The sequence below is a fragment of the Palaemon carinicauda genome, chromosome 37 (genome assembly GCF_036898095.1).
Source record: "Palaemon carinicauda isolate YSFRI2023 chromosome 37, ASM3689809v2, whole genome shotgun sequence".
Classification (NCBI taxonomy): Eukaryota; Metazoa; Arthropoda; class Malacostraca; order Decapoda; family Palaemonidae; genus Palaemon; species Palaemon carinicauda.
The window spans coordinates 9,332,336-9,349,835 of NC_090761.1; the positions used below are offsets into that span (position 1 = coordinate 9,332,336).

General features: G+C 33.5%; 2 protein-coding genes across 2 annotated transcripts in view; one reads left to right on the forward strand and one right to left on the reverse strand.

The window, feature by feature from the left end:
- LOC137629448 (putative inorganic phosphate cotransporter) overlaps positions 1-8,354 on the forward strand; it is a 29,264-nt gene extending 20,910 nt beyond the window's left edge. The window contains exons 8-15 of the mRNA XM_068360754.1: positions 1,187-1,274; positions 1,466-1,622; positions 3,611-3,701; positions 4,140-4,265; positions 4,545-4,677; positions 5,680-5,835; positions 6,497-6,582; positions 8,133-8,354. Of these exons, the coding sequence (XP_068216855.1) occupies positions 1,187-1,274; positions 1,466-1,622; positions 3,611-3,701; positions 4,140-4,265; positions 4,545-4,677; positions 5,680-5,835; positions 6,497-6,582; positions 8,133-8,354 (1,059 nt within the window). The remainder of the gene's footprint in view (positions 1-1,186; positions 1,275-1,465; positions 1,623-3,610; positions 3,702-4,139; positions 4,266-4,544; positions 4,678-5,679; positions 5,836-6,496; positions 6,583-8,132) is intronic.
- A 3,194-nt stretch (positions 8,355-11,548) lies between these two features.
- LOC137629449 (N-acetylated-alpha-linked acidic dipeptidase 2-like) overlaps positions 11,549-17,500 on the reverse strand; it is a 31,516-nt gene continuing 25,564 nt past the window's right edge. The window contains exons 12-16 of the mRNA XM_068360755.1: positions 17,121-17,270; positions 16,611-16,716; positions 14,870-14,951; positions 12,521-12,613; positions 11,549-12,133 (exon numbers count right to left, since the gene is read on the reverse strand). Of these exons, the coding sequence (XP_068216856.1) occupies positions 11,935-12,133; positions 12,521-12,613; positions 14,870-14,951; positions 16,611-16,716; positions 17,121-17,270 (630 nt within the window). The 3' untranslated portion in view covers positions 11,549-11,934. The remainder of the gene's footprint in view (positions 12,134-12,520; positions 12,614-14,869; positions 14,952-16,610; positions 16,717-17,120; positions 17,271-17,500) is intronic.

The following is a 17,500-nucleotide window of genomic DNA, read 5'->3' on the forward strand; positions in this document are numbered from 1 at the left end:
AACTAGCAGCAATGTAAATATAGTTCAAGTAACTGGTAGCAATATATATATATATATATATATATATATATATATATATATATCTCAACTAACTAGTATAAATCTAAATATAGTTCATTTAACTAGCAACAATATGAATATAGTTCAGCTAACTGGTAGCAATACAGATATAGTTCAAATAACACCTAGCAATACAAATATAGTCCGATTCACTAATATCAATGCAAATATAGTTCAGCTAACTAATAGCAATACAAACATAGTTCAACTAACTAATATCAATACACATATAGTTCAACTAACTAATATCAATACAAATATAGTTCAACTAACTAATAGCAATGCAAATATAGTTCAACTGCCTGATATCAATACAAATATAGTTCAAATAACTAATAGCAATACAAATATAGTTAAAAAAAACTAATAGCAATACAAATATAGTTCACCTAACCAATAGCAATACAAATATAGTTCAAATAACTAATAGTATTGCAAATATAGTTCAACTAACTGATATCAATACAAATATAGTTCAACTAACTAATAGCAATACAAATATAGTTCAACTAACTGATACCAATACAAATATAGTTCAACTAACAAATAGCAATACAAACATAGTTCAGCTAACTAATATCAATACAAATATAGTTCAACTAACTAATAGCAATACGAATATAGTTCAAATAACTAATAGTAATGCAAATATAGTTCAGCTAACTATTAAGAATATAGTTGGAAATTTCCCCCAATATTATGCTACTATGGCTCCATGACCACTGGCATGTTCAACAAATCATTTCATGACTTGATTATTCAGATGTGCTTTATAAGGTGTCCTATGAAGCTTATCCATACCTCAATTACTGAGATAGCCTTTTAAGTCAATGATGATACGTTAAAACAGTGGTGGAAAGTAAGAAATTATACCTAGAATGCAGTAGCTTTCATTTAGTGGCGACGGTTACATAAAATCGATACCATAGAAACTGAATAGCAATGTATTTTTCATTTGTTGTGTTACCCAAAATGTAATGGTAAAACATTTATTGACGATCAGGTCTCTGAACTTACAGCTGGTTACTAAACATATAAGTTTTATTTATGGATTATTTTTCTGATTTAGCAAATTAACTAGACAGGATCAGGCCTCTCTATGTATTCAGAGAAAATATTCTTCCAGGGTGTGTCTTGGCCTTCGATTCACGCTCTTATCGCTCGATGGATTCCACCTCTTGAGAGACCACGATTTGTCTCCATCGTTTACTTTGGTGAGGCGTCTCTTTTGTTTATTTTGAGAGAGAGAGAGAGAGAGAGAGAGAGAGAGAGAGAGAGAGAGAGAGAGAGAGAGAGAGCTTAACTTTTACTGAACATTATACTGTACTTATTCATTATGCTTTTTAAGTAAAGGATATTGTGTAAATCGAACAGAAACTGAAGCATTAAATCCTTTCTTGCTCAGCTGCCACCTTCAGCATCACGCTCACCTTCCCTCTGTGCGGATTGGTGATCGCCAGGCACGGCTGGGAGGCCGTGTTCTACACGAGTGGGGCGTGCTCCCTCTTCTGGTGTTTCTTCTGGTTCACCTGTATGTACGACGACCCCTCAGAGCACCCCAGGTAAGGTAGCAACTTATTATTATTATTATTATTATTAATTATTATTATTAGCTGTTAAGCTACAACCCTAGCTGGAAAAGCAGGATGCTATAAGCCCGGGGGCTCCACGAGGGAAAATAGCCCATTGAGGAAAGGAAACAAGGAAAACTAAAATATTTTAAGAACAGTAACAACATTAATATAAATATTTCCTATATAAAATATAAAAAGTTTTAACAAAATAAGAGGAAGAGAAATAAGATAGATTAGTGTACCCGGGTGTACCCTCAAGCAAGAGAACTCTAACCCAAGACAGTGGAAGACCATGGTGCAGAGGCTAGGGTACTACCCAAGACCAGAGAACAGTGCTTTGATTTTGGAAGAGCTGCTTACCATAGCTAAAGAGCCTTTTCGACCCTTACCAAGAGGAAAGTAGCCACTGAACAAATATAGTGCAGTAGTTAACCGCTTGCGGGAAGAAGCAAAGTGATTTCGAATATCATGATTCCCAGAAAGTTCAGTAGAGTAGAATTGTGCCAATGTTTAGTTATGGCAAATGAGTAAGCTTTTATAGCCCAGTTCTGAGGAAAACAAGTTAAAAGTATATAAAGGCTACAATAGATCAGTCTTTTTGAGGAGAGGGGTTCATAAGAGTCAGAGAAAACACTATGTACCCCTATCTAAAAGACCATGGAGACGAAGACTTAATGTAAGAGCAGTTAATATAAAATAAACATAAAATGTGTTTATTATCATCTAAAACCCTTCTGTTACCCTGTTGCGATCCGTAAAATATGGAATTTGATATCGATAAATCATATCAAAGTAGACCCCTTTGTAAGTTAATGAGGAATAAGACCATGTTACTCAAGCAGAGATACGCCACCAATTTACGCTACTGGACTACTGTTGATACAATTATTTTTTTGAAATTTTCTTATCTGCTGAACTCTTTTCATAATCAATGAACGTTCAACTGACAAGTGTTTGAGGTGATGTTCGAACGTGTTTAAAGGTTTAAAGGCAACTCATGAATGGCAGAGGCAAGGGACAGTGACATTCCCCAATCAACCAGGACAATGCCCTAAATAGGGACTGACCATATTACATATGATCAGCGGCCAATCCCCCTCTCCACCCAAGCTAGGATCAAGGAGAGCCAGACAATGGCCGCTGATGACTCAGCAGATAGACCTATAGACTCCCCCAAAACCAAAATCTTTACCTCACAAGGATGGTGAGGTTGCAGTGACTAAAGGAGCTTAACGAATTTGAGCTGGACCAGAACCCCAGTCTGGCAATCACCAGGCAAGATCGCTACCACCAGGCCACCGCAACCCTATTTGGTTTTCGAACACTTTTGTCGAACGGTTCGACTTGTTTGACTGTTTGACACCTCTACGAACCGTATGACGAACCGTTTGCCCGTGTAAACCTATTGAATTATGATCCATATCCCCTACCGCAGACTGAAGGCTTGTGTTTATGGTCAATCTTTCGTTTTCATGTCTTTGTATCAAATACATATCATTTCAATAAAGCAATGCCCCTGTTATTGATGGTATATGGAATTGGTATCATATATTTGACTATTCGTCTAAAAGAATTGTTCCACGGTATTCAAATCATTTTGTTTATTTATTATAATATACAAGATACTTTACCTTTAATAATCCAGGTGAGCTGACCTGTTATTTGAATTCGGAGTAATAAATGTAATTATAGTTCTACGCAATGTACTATATCGTAGATGAGGACGCTCGTCTCCGTATGTTTCTACTAAATCAAGTTATATATGTTTCCATGAGAATATTTGAGTCAATATACAAAAAAAGTTATGCAATTAACTACAATAATAATAATAATAATAATAATAATAATAATAATAATAATAATAATAATAATAATAATATTAAATAATAATCATATTAATAATAATAGCAATAATAAAAATAATAATAATAATAATAATAATAATAATAATAACAGACTGTACTGAACATCCGCAGGATCACCGAAAAAGAGAAGCATTACATCCAACAGAGCGTGAGGGCTGGAGGCAAATCCAAGGATCCCTCCCTCATTACACCGTGGAAGCAGGTACAGTAAGTCATTGACTTATAGGTTTAATTATACTATAAACTAGCGTCGCAACTATTATTGATATCGAAGATGGAAACTCGTAATTGACTCAATTTAGTTTCGTATCCTAAAATGTCAAGTTTTTATCTATAAAGATTTTTTTTTTGTTCTCTCATTTTACATATTACACGTTTCATTAAAAGAGATGTATTTTTTACTTATGATTATTTAGTGTTTGATGTAAAATTTATGTTTTCGTATTTAGGTTTCATAAAAAGATGCTTTTTTTACAATTGTTTTGCTGGTCCATGTTTTATACACTTGCAGTTTACTAAAGTGTAATCAAATTATGCTAATTTCTATTTTGACCCATAACAATGTTTGTAAGATATGAATCATAAATGTGATGAAATAACATTTAAAGTTTACCTCTTACACTCCCTGCGCCTGATCCAGATTGCAACAAGCCTGCCTATGTGGGCCATCATCGTGGGTGACATGGGCAACGCTTTCGGGTTAGCGATATACACCAGCCAGCTACCGACGTACATGAGGAATGTCTTGGGCTACTCTATTCAGAAAGTTAGCCATTCTCTGTGACTATTTTCCTTTTCCTATATTTGGAAACATTGAGAGATTCCATGGTTCAGTTTTTCCAGTACTCTCATCTCCTCAGGAAATAAGAGAGATTGCATGTAAATTAGAAAACAACTTGGAACAGAAATACCAAGCAATGAAAACCAGTAGAATATGACATAATAGAATTAAGAATAATCATGCATAGTTTTTTTTATATTTTATTTATTTGTGTCTCGATTATTGGACTGCATTATAACGTTGAGATATGACACGTTCTTTCAGAACGGCCTAGTGTCAGGGCTACCCTTCCTGTGCCGCTACCTGGGGGCCGTGTCATCCGGAATCCTCGCTGACTGGCTTCTCTGCAGAGGGTATTTGTCCATCGTCGTAGCGCGGAAGCTCTTCTGCTCTATCGGTGAGTCCAAGTTCTTCTCTTTAGATTTTGGGTGAGTCTTGTGTTAGCAAAGGTTATCTATATTCAAGAATTCACTTGAGTTTCTAAGTAGCACAGTACAATTGGCTTCATAAATCCGATACAGCGTGACCTCACGGTAAGCCAGCAAGACTCCTGACAACACCTGTACATTGTAGCAGGTAATGCTGCTGTGTTTAGTAAAAGAGAAACTGATGGCAACGCTGTCTGGGAAATAAATTCACTAAACTTGTACCTGATACAAAAACATTTGTATTAATTTTACGAAGTGCTGTATATGAAAATATGGTTTCTTGCTTAACAGTACTTCATGAAATTAATAAAAATCCTTTTAATTGAGTGTTTATAAGTTTAGCCATTTTGTTTTACGGACAACGTTGCCGACAGTTTCTCTTTTTCTAAACACAGCATTACATATTTAATGTACAGTTATCAGACGTCTCCTTCGTTTACAGTGAAGTTTGCCACAATTACTGAAGCTAACTGTATCACTAGAGTAGCTTAGTTTTAGCCAAGTTTTTCAGTATCAGTTTATCTTCAGGCGACTATCAATGGAATAACTTCAAATTAATGTACCGGAGGATGATGGTGTAATTGCGTCTTAGCAGTGAACTGTATTCATTGCAATAAGATCTTTGCAGTGATGCTTCGGCCCCTAGCTTCACCTGTTTTGTTAGCCTTCTACCTTACCTCTGGTTCCAAAACCTTTCTTCAATTTTGCTGTCCAACCTCTTTTCACTTAAACTTCAAAGTGCACTGGCAGGATTTTCTCCCAGCTGCCCTTATGTGCTGAACAACCTCTGGCGCTAGGTTGTGCTCTTTTGGCTAACATTGCAAACTATCAACCTTTCAAACCAATGGGATCTGAAATTACACTTTATTACAAGTTAGGTTAGATCTTTCAGTATTAGCTGCCTTGCAAGCCCTACTCTCCTGATTTATAATGAAGCCCAATCTTACTGATCTACGATTTCCCTCTGACAGCAATGTTTGGTCCAGCAATCCTGCTGGTCGCCGTGATTTACTCCGGCTGCTCCGTCACCACCATCGTCGTTCTGCTTTGTCTGGCCAATTTCTTCAACGGGTCCATAGCAGCCAGCCAGCAGGTGAACCACACCGACATTGCTCCAAATTTCTCCGGTTAGTCTACTTGGCAATGTTGCTTTAAACATGCTAAAGATATTGAAAAAGCTGTTGCTATATTTCACATGTAAAATAAAGCTACACATCTTCAAGTAGCTCTACAGAGTTGTGTTGCCTTAACAATGCTAGATGAGCAATGAAGCAAGCTATTAATCTTATATGGTTTAGATGGTCGTTAAGTGCTATGCCTTTTATGTCTTACTAATGATTATGGTATGTTAATTGGCAACGCTAATTTAAACTTACAAGTGATAGTTTTTTTTAGATATTTGCTAATTCATATATCTCAGATACTTCTAACATAAGGTTAGAATGATAAAACTCATTTATTCCCTTTGTTTACAACAGCTTGACTGCCATGATAAGCGAAAGATAAACAGGCAAACGAGAGCCTAATTTCAGTAAGATATGAGAAACATCGTTTGCAAAAGGTTTCATTTCAACCCCTCGCTCCGTCATTGCTTATTTTGGAATCTTAAGTTACCTGTCTCATCCTTGTAATAAAATAATTTTCCAGCTCTTCTGAATTTGTTAAAAGCTAAATCCGTCACCTTCTCATAACGTCATCGTAGTGAATAAGTGTGAAGGTTTTCTTCTCTTTTGGTTTATCTTTTTTAAGATGACGGAAACCTATACCACTCAATGCTTTATATTCCAGGAACTCTCTTCGGGATCAGCAACACCTTCGCTGCAGCAACCTCCTCCATAGCACCTGTAGCTGTGGGTGCTGTCATTAATGAAGTGGTAAGTCATGCGCAGTAGGACACAGAAAATCCTGGCACACTTCGCTCCGAAGAAGTGCACCTTTTCACACCCATTACTGTTATAAGTTTGCCGTAAAAACGGTAAAAATCCTGGAATAAATGTTGCCATCCATTTGCCGTTTTAAAAACGGATATCTTGACGTAAAGGAGTGATATTACAGTCACCAACCCGTAAAAGATAATAACAAAGTAGGGTAAAAATTACGGTCGCCTGTATTTTACTGAAATACGGCTGAGAACAGTATATATTACGGAGATTTTCCGATTAGAATTAAGTTTTTTTTTTTTTTAACGTTGTAACTAAACAGCTAGCGTAGGGAGAGGTGGTAGAGGTGGGTGACAGGGCAACACATGGGAATTCCCCGCGCAGTAAGGGCACGGCAGGGTGCACTTCCTCAGCAAGGTGTGTGTCAGAAATTCCTGTGATCAACTGTACCATTATCCCTACATTACTTATTGTTCATTCAATGAGCATCACCATATCTGTGCAGTATTTGAAAAGACAACTATCAAAACAACATTTGTTCTATATCAGCAAGTTGTCTTTAGTATTTTTCGTATTGGAAAAGGGTTGAACTTTTGAAATTCATACAATTAACCATACGAAAATAGTCCAAAAGAAACAATTCGAAAGTCACGCGCGAGAAATTTGAAAATATCTCCTACACTAGAACATTATCAATGAGGATAATTAAACTTTAAATTCACATTTTTTAAGGTGCAAATATTCACTATTAAAATGAAATTTGTTTAAAAGTTGGTTCATATTTTCATCTTAGATTTGACAGTATTCTCAAAGAGATTTTTTTCATTTTGGAATCCAGCTTATATCCTTCGTATCTCCATTTTTTTTACTATAATTAGAGTCAAGTATAAGTAAAATTGTAATACCTATTCGGGAAGGGTCTAGACGAGTCTCAATGAATACACAGTCACGATCTTCTAATGATTTTCTTCAAAGGAAACAGATATTGCCTCTGTTAATTCAGTTCTTAATGATTGTAAGGAATTAAAATAAAGGAATTTAGTTTTAAATAAGAAAAATCAACCTTGTGCAAATATTTCGGAATGAGATCTTGATCTGAATTCTAAACAATAACCAATCATGAGTTAACTTTTCAATTCCAAATGATTTGTGTCTTTGGAGATATGAATAAACATCAGAAATATAACACACGCTATCCAAGTCTTATCTTTGATTGAATGTTCAAATAAATACAGTTTCTTTGGCTTATTTAATTGGTTAACTTTTGCTTTGTATTGACTGAATGTTATAATTGTAATATACAATATTTTTTTCATACCTTCTTCTCTGTTCTTGATCCCTTTCCGCAAAGTGATTTTCTAGTCTGAGACTCTTTTCAGATAAGTTTGGGGCCAAGTGGCTATTTTTAAAGACCCATTTAAAAATGATAATGGAGTAACGTAGTAAAATATGCACGATGGTATGCAATTCCTTACTCAGTCGAAGATTTACTTTACTTTAAAGCATATTACAATACTAATGATAATTCTAATGATAATTTCAAGCAAACTATGGAGCAATGGGAGAAGGTGTTCTGGATGTGCGTCCCTGTGTTCGTCGTGGCCGGCTCCTTCTTCTTGATATTCGGCTCTGGAACTGTGCAACCCTGGAACTTCGCCGGCCAGAGGGAGGACGACGACGCCCTGCGAGCTGTCACTTGTCAGCTGCAGACTGTCAGCGAAGAGGATGAACAGATACAGATACAGGACAACGAAAAAGTCATCTAGGAGATCAACTCCTGGGTCCTGGAATACCTTTCACGGAATGAAAAGTTTCCCTTTTTAACTTTCAGCGTATAAAAGAGGGTTATACTAATTACGACAATGGAAAGCACAGAACATTCATAAATCTAATCACTTTCAATGACTTACTTGTTCTTAGTCCATCGTAAACAACTGCTTATTGTCCTGCGGATAAACTTTCAAAATACGATGTTCTTATTCCGCTTGTGAATTCACACCTTTTCAGAGGGAAGTAAATAAACTACTATGGATGTTGTTATCATGAACACGTGACACTGCAGTAGACTAATATTCCTTATTCTTAACATACTTTATATATTGCAACAGTTTTATTCAATAAATGGGATTCACAAAAAACAGAAAAACTGTCAAAAAGATTTTTAAAAATCATGATTTTAAATGAGTGCTAGATTTTGTAATAACTTGTTATTATTATTATTATTATTATTATTATTATTATTATTATTATTATTATTATTATTATTATTATTATTATTATTATTATTATTATTATGCATTTTAAAAACGCCATGGCTATTATTGTGAGTGTGCCTTTTTGGAATTACTTATATTAATAATAATGATAATAATAATGATAATTATTATTATTATCATTATTATTATTATTATTATTATTATTACGACTATTATTGTTATTATTATTAGTGTTATTATTATTATTATTAATATTATTATTATTATTATTATTATTATTATTATTATTATTATTATTATTATTATTATTATTATTATTATTGTAAGCTCTGTAACTACTTTGAATCTCATGACTCACCGAATACCAACTGAGATATCATAATTATAAGCATAGATATTGTTACTGTTCACTCAAACTATAGTTTTGTTCTAAATAGCGATAACTCGAAATCTGATGAAAATGTATGTATGTATGTTTATATGTTTGTAATATCAAATACATTGAAAATACTGCGTAACTTCATGTTGTAACTGCTCTTTGAATAAACTTAGAGGAATGACTAGAAGTTTTGTTTATTTATTACTATTTTTATGTTTGAATTATTGTCCTTTTGTGAACTTTTACTCATTTCTCGCCTTTATCCTTTATGTTTTTTTTTTTTTTTTTTTTTTTAACAGAGTGGAGAGCTTCAAATAGAAGATTGTTACTAGCAAAGTTCAAATCAAAGCAGTGCAATATGAGTGTTATACCTTGTTATGCCCCAACAAGTGATTCCCGTGAAGAAAGGAAAGATGAATACTATGAAGAACTATGGAGGTTAATAGATGAGATCCCTGAGAGGGATATGAAAATTGTGATTGGCGACTTCAATGCTAAAGTTAGAAGAAATAATCAAGGCACTGAGAATGTGATGGGTGTCGAGGGTCTTGGCGAAGTTACAAATGAAAATGGAGCACATTTCATAAGTTTCTGTTCAGCAAACAATCTTGTCATTAGAGGTACTCCTTTTCAACACAAGAACATCCACAAGTATACTTGGACTTCACCAAGTGGCAATTAAAAAAAATCAGATAGATCACATTGCCATTAATGAAGAGAGAAGGAGGACTCTGAGAAATGTAAGAATCTTTAGAGGTGCAGTTATTGATAGCGATCACCAGCTCCTTATTACCACACTGAAAATGAAACTTGAAGCACCCATCAGAAAGCTAGATAGAATACCTAGGTTTGATACAACCAAGCTTTTAGAAGAAGAGCACAGATGAACATTTGCAATTGAATGTAAGAATCGATTTGCAGTCTTAGAGACTTTAAGAAACAATGCCCAGATTATTAATGAAGAATGGTGTGACATTAAGAACATATATCAGTCGTTGGTAGTGAAGTCATAGGACACACAGTTACAAGGAGAAAGCCATGGACATCGATTGATACTTTGGATACTATAAAAAGGAGACAAAAACAGAAATTGATTGTTAAAAGTTTTCGAGGAAGTAATGAAAATTACAAGGTAGAGCATGCTAAGCATTCCAGTATTGATAGCGAGGTCAAAAGAAAAGCCAGGAATGACTGGAGAGAATATTAAGACAGTAAAGCAGATGAGGCTAACAAAGCTATAAATTCAGGAACTGGCTATTGTGTAAGAATTGCTCATAGAATTATCAATGTAATATCGACTGGGGCAAAGAAGAAGAAGAAGAAGAAGCACATACCTATCAAGAGGAGAGATGGCTCTGTTATAGCAACAGAAGATGAAGAAAGACCACGTTAGATGGAACAATTTAGTGAGATCATGAATAGGAGATATTAAGGGAATAATTTGATTGATATACCTGAAGCTGATGAAGACCTTGATGTTCCCATGAATGAATTCAGTGTGTTTGAAGTCGTAGTTATCCTAAAAAATAAAGATATATATATATATATATGTATATATATATATATATATATATATATATGTATATATATATGTATATATACATATATATATATATATATATATATATATATATATGTATATATATATATATATATATATATATATATACATATATATATATATATGTATATATATATATATATATATATATATATATATATATATATATATATATATATATATATATATATATATCAATGTATGCGACCCGTCAAAAATAAACGTCCAACTATCAAGATAGATATACCCACATACGCAGCCCGTCTCACCAGGGTATGACTATTCAATCTTCCCCCCCTACCGGAGGGACGGGGAGAACCGAGAGTGACTGAAACAAAAATCTCCTACCAGCATCAATCCGTCGTACTGGCCAAACCCAAGACTTGAAACCTTTGTCCTGCAGTGGATCAGAAACAGCTGCATATGTTGTTGTTGTTGTTGTTCTCTGTATATATATATATATATATATATATATATATATATATATATATACATATATATATATTTATATATATTTATATATATATTTATTATATATATATATTTATTATATATATATTTAAATATATATATATATATATATATATATATATATATGTAGTATATGTATATATATACAGTATATATATATATATATATATATGTGTGTATATATATGTATGTATATATATATATATATATATATATATATATATATATATATATATATGTGTGTGTGTATGTGTATGTGTGGGTGTGTGTGTGTTCGAGTGTGTATGTGTGTTTGTGAACTCATTATCTAAATGACAGTAGGGTATGCATCTGAGACAGTTGTTTTAAAACTTGATAAACTAAAGAGAGATGTAACGAATTTCGAGGTAAACAGAACCTTGTCTATATCTTCAGGGTATAGAAAAGACTAACACTCAAACTAATAAGTTTGCTTTAATATCAAGATGAAAAAAATATCTATAAAGCTACAACAGAAAAATTATCTACGTACGTCTATCGTGTTTTTCCATGATCAGTGAATTAAATCTTAATTCACCACTAACTATTTAAACTCAATCTTCTAACATTGGCCTAAAGGTTATTTGCCAATAGCAGATCTAGAATCATCAACAGCAGCTTAAAACTTATCCGACGTTGACGGACTGAAAGATTTGGAGCTTCATTCGCCAATAACTAAAGTTCAACTCTTCAATGACAGCTTAAAGCTTCTGGATATCTTTCATTATCAACAGAGCGGAGTTTATGATGTATTGCAACACTGCGATTTCCTTTTCGACCAATTGCCACTGGTGGCGACATTGTCCCTCGCAGTGGGTGGCTTGCCAAAGGGCGTCCCTGACAGCAGGTGCCAGCCACGACTTGTACTGGTTGAAGTCGCTCGTGCCAAACATCTTGTTCCTGGAAGAGCCGGAGGGTTTCAAACAAAAGTACAAACTGGAAGTATTGTGAATCGACGATAGAAATAGATGAAATCGTTAATTCTAATCAAGTGTTTATATTTTGAACTATTGTCTTGATACACACGTAACAGCTTATTGATTTATGAAAAACTATATAAAGTTAATGAACTTGTAATCACACCGATGTAATATATGATATGGATTTAAATGTGAATAAAAAGACTGACAATTCATAATGAGTAATTCTAGAGGGTAGAATAAGAAGAAACGAGTTTATGCCTATCAATCAATAGGGTCAATCTTAGGAAAATTCGGTAAATCAAAGAAACTTCAAAGTTATCAAAAGATCAAAGCAGAATATAATAGTAGGCCTAGGTATACGTACTTCATGTAGGGCCTGTACGGGCTCCCCTCGGTATCTATGTAACATTTCTCCAGCATTACCAGTTGGTCGTTCAGCTGCCGAGCCAACAGAGGACTTTGCACGCAACATGGAAAATAATCATGAAGAAAAAAGGAAAGAGAAAATATCATTGAGTAAAAATGAAGATAAATGTCAAAACACACACAAGGTAAAAAAATGTTAAAAAAACTAAGTATAAAAGTTGTTACAATTATAAAACTGTTATGTAATTTGGGACTATGAAAATTTGCATAATATTGATACTAAATAGATGGTCTTTCTTTATACAATAGAGATTGATGTCGTATGCCAACTATATATTTATTTTTCAGTGAAATAAGAAAGGGATTTAATTCAGTGTTTGAATCCTTATCTGTAAAAAAACAAAAACGAAATAGAAATAAAGCGTGATATAAAGTCCAGAAGATAAAACCAGATTTTGTTACATCAATTTCTAATTCTAAATATAATTCTTTAAGGAAATTGCCTTAGGAATGATTCGATAATCTCTTAAGAAATGAACCGTTTCTGATATAAAAAGGAAAATTATACCCTGAAAAAAAATCAGACAGGACTTCTCATCTCATCTTCATTACTATTCATATAAAAAGAATTGTAATAGACGAGGACAATCACGATCACTTTTAAAATGTATTAGCAAAAGGAAAATCAAATTATAATTCGGTTAAGATGAGTATTCATAGAGCTGGCAAGAACATTGATCCTTTCTCGCTACCTGAAGGCCCATGTCTTTGCCTTCTGTTAACCAAAAGAAAAAGTTGGAATAAAGAATATAAAGATAATATTCTTGTGAATTCCTTCCTTAATCACAAAGTTTATATTTTTATATCCTTTGAAGTCGATGGGGTGGGGGGGGGGGGAGGGGGTTTAAGCCAATCGCATTCAGCTTCAATGACATAGCCTGCACTTTTCTAACGTCAGCTGAAAAAAAATGAATGTAAGATCATATTGATATAATTGAATGTTTGTCCGTTAAATAAACACTCTGAAATAGATGTTTATGTTTAGAGACTTGCATAACCAGTAGGTGAGCACGTTGAAGATGGCTTAATTATGCATAAGACCTGATCAAGTTTATTAATGGCTATTGTTTCTTACCAAAGTTAAATTCGAATAAAGAACGTAACTATAAGTAACTTTTCAATTAAAGTTTATGTAAACATCTTTGAGTAACTAAATGGAAAATCCATAATGGAAAACATTGGCATATTAAGGGGGTGAGGGAAGGCGGTGTGTTTAAAATGCCCACAGGCTTCCAAGAGAGTGGGAAGGGCCTCCAAACCAGGTTCAGAAAATAAAAATAAACTTGAAAATTTGCCGTAAAAAAAAAATAAAAAAAAAATCCTGGAATAAATAATGCCAGGCATTGGCCGTTTTAAAAAAGGATATATTGACGTAAAAAAGTGATATTACGGTCACCAACCCGTAAAATATATTAACAAAGTATGGTAAAATTACGGTCGCCTGTATTTCACTGAAATACGGCTAAGAACAATACATTTTTACGAGAAATGCTGATTAAAATTACGGTTTTTTTTAAACAGTGTACGTAAGTCTACATTTAGAATTACCATCCCCCTCGCCAGGGTAATGGAACGTGGGTGTCTCTTTACTCAGACACCGGGCCCCCAAATTCCTAGCTACGCCACTACTTTGCCAATATGGAGTTGACAGTTGAATACAAAGTATCTGCCTACTATAGAAATATTAGAAAACTACCGAATTTTGAGCAAGTCGTTACAAAAGCCATAGTAGCCAGCAGAATCGAGAAAAAAAAATTCTAGATGCTAGAGAATACTCAAATCAAAATCACTACTTTTATCATGAATTTTAGTGAGGATATCAGCAACTCGTAATCTTTGCTTTTCTATTTCAAACCATTCTCATGGTTTTATGCTTTTTAGTCTCAGTTATATTCTGCAGCAGTGTAACAATTAATACAGTACATCTGTTTTTCATGGTTACCTTTCAAACTCCCAAACCTCCAAGTTTTAATGAAAATGTCTTAAAAAGAACTTAATTCTTACGGGTCATTAGCAGTGTTGGAGATACCATGACTGCCATGATATAAACAATTGACATCAAATTATGTACCCCTGTTACTGGTGGCTAAAATGACTTTCGTAGGAAGTAATTGAGGGGAATAATAAATTGTTGTAGATGTTTTTATCTTTACCTTCTTACTGTCCCAAGAATATAGAAACCATTTTCACAGCCAGATTAAATGGTATATACATATATGATTGACTGATATAGTAATTTATTGAAAGGCATTTTCTGAAACAACTGAAGAGCATACTATATACTCACGGTATTTCAGAAATATCCTCAAGCCTCATACTAAAGTCACGGGCCACTTCAGCAAATCGGTTAATAGTAGATTCTACGTAACCTGTAAAAGAAGATGAAGATTTTGCAGTTTTCTGTACTCACCCACTAATCCAACTTTGAAAGTTTGTAGAAATCAAAGAACTATAGTCAATTCTTTTGGTGAGGCAGATTTGCACCGACTCGCAGGGGTGCCTTTTTAGCTCGGAAAAGCTTCATGATCGCTGATTGGTTAGACAAGACAATTCAAACCAATCAGAGAGCAGGATACTTTTCCGAGCTAAGAGGGCACCGCTGCGAGTCAGTGCAAATGCGCCTCATTAAAAAAATTTAAGTATAGAACATAGCTTGGTCCCTCTTTATAATTTATTGTATTCTATCTCTCGTTATTTATGGCTGTTCCAGGATTAATTTCGGGGTCTTCATTTCCCGTCTCTGTTGAATTTTCCTCTTCTGAAAATTCAAAGATAAATGTTTTTACTTTGACTCATCAGAAGGCACTAGAAGAGTTGGAAGACCTAAGCCTACATGTCTGAGAGCCATGAAACGGGAAGTAGGAGATGATGAATGAGGAAGTATTGAATTTAAGGCTCAAATAGAGACGACTATAAAAATAAAAATTATAGCGAAGTCTAACCGAGGACCTTTGCGTCAATAGGCGTAGGAGATGATGATGATGATGATGATGAGTTAAAATAAATTTTCTTCCGTTGCCCTTCACTTTTGATTGCTTCCTGCTTTGATATATTTTTTTTCTTTATTTTGATTACTTTCATGAACCGACAAACAAAACCTTCCATTTTTATTCAATGTATTATATCCTATCCTCTTAATCGTATCCGCTGTCAAAGATTAAAATTAATCAATGGTTCTCTTTTCATTAGTATTATCATTCTAGCTGTTAGCAGTTTGTATCATTATTATTATTATTATTATTATTATTATTATCATTATTATTATTATCATTGTTGTTATTGTTGTTGTTGTTGCTATTATTATTGTTATTATTATTATTATTGTTATTATTATTATTATTATTATTATTATTATTGTTGTTGTTGTTGTTGTTGTTGTTGTTATTATTATTATTATTATTATTATTATTATTATCATTATTATTATTATTATTGTTATTAATATTATTATTATTATTATCAACTTTGTCAATCAATCTATATACAAGCGGTCAAAATGGTTATCAAATTGCTAAGAAAGATTTACGTTGGAAGCGAAAAGATCAGAGCTAGGAGGCATAGCGTGAATGTCAGATGAAAATAGCAAACTGATAAAGATGGAACATTTAATAAAAAGATCATTAGTTGACGATTGAATAGTTGTGGGGAGAGAAGCTTGACTAGGCCTACATGTCTATGAAGCTACTTCCATAGTAAATATTAACTCTCTTGGTATCCTATTATTATATTATTATTATTATTATTATAATTTCTTGCTAAGTAACAACCCTAGTTGGAAAAGCAGGATGCTATAAGCCCAAGGGCTCCAACAGGGAAAATACCCCAGTGAGGAAAGGAAATAAGGAAAAACTACAAGAAATTTAAAAACAATTATAACAATGATAACATCAACCAGATTTTTTCTACTGAAAGAAAAAATCCTTAATACTCAAATCTTGTTCTGTTCTTGTAAGAGAAGCATGTATCCACGGATTTAAATTAATGACTAGGCCTAGGTAGATTAAGGGGAAAATATTCAATCATCTCACCTAAGGTAATGCCTCTCTCCTTGAGTGCTTGTCCGTACTCGTCCTCAAGTCCTTTCAACATCTTTCGCAGCATCGTAATTTCATCTTCGAGGTCCATTGGCAAGATCTTTAAATATCGAGATTTTACCAAGAAAAAAAATCTTCAGTTATGGAGGAGAGTTCAGAAAAAAAGTATAATTAGGCAAGAATATCAGGACGATTAAATACTGAACAAAATGCATAATAATACAATCTCATTGTTATATTCAAATTCGATAATCACTGGATTTTTGAGAATATGATAATTTGATGTTTATCAAATAGTTAGTCATTCTATGTGAAATAATATTGTTTTCTCCGAGGCTATTCTGTGGATGTAGTATCTACTATGCAAGAATACGTTTTTACATACATCATAGCACGTTATTTTTGCACTAGAATATAACGTTCCTCTGTATTCAGAAGGATTTCTTTTTTCATAATTTTGATTTGATTTCCAAAGAAACTAAAGTGGCAAACTATACCTCTTACCTCAGCATCAGCCAAGCCTATGGTCATGAGACCCCATAAATGCCCCAACGAAAGGTGGTACCGGAATTCCGGGTCAAGAATGGTCTTCATAGCATTGAAGTCTTCGAATGCTGTGTGATATAGCGGGTAGTCAGACCAGTCCAGTTCGTCCTGAATCACAAAAAAAAAAAAAAAAAAAAAAAAAAAAAAAAAAAAAAAAAAAAAAAAAAAAAAAAAAAAAATTACTATACGCATGATTTGGATATATTTAAGGCTTGTAATATAGAATTTAACTCGGCTTTTCCTGCTTCTAATTAAAAAAAAAAAGACATATGTGGATATTAGCTAGTGTACTTATACAATAATTTTGCTTGTGGTAGCCAAAGATTTTGTGCACCTGA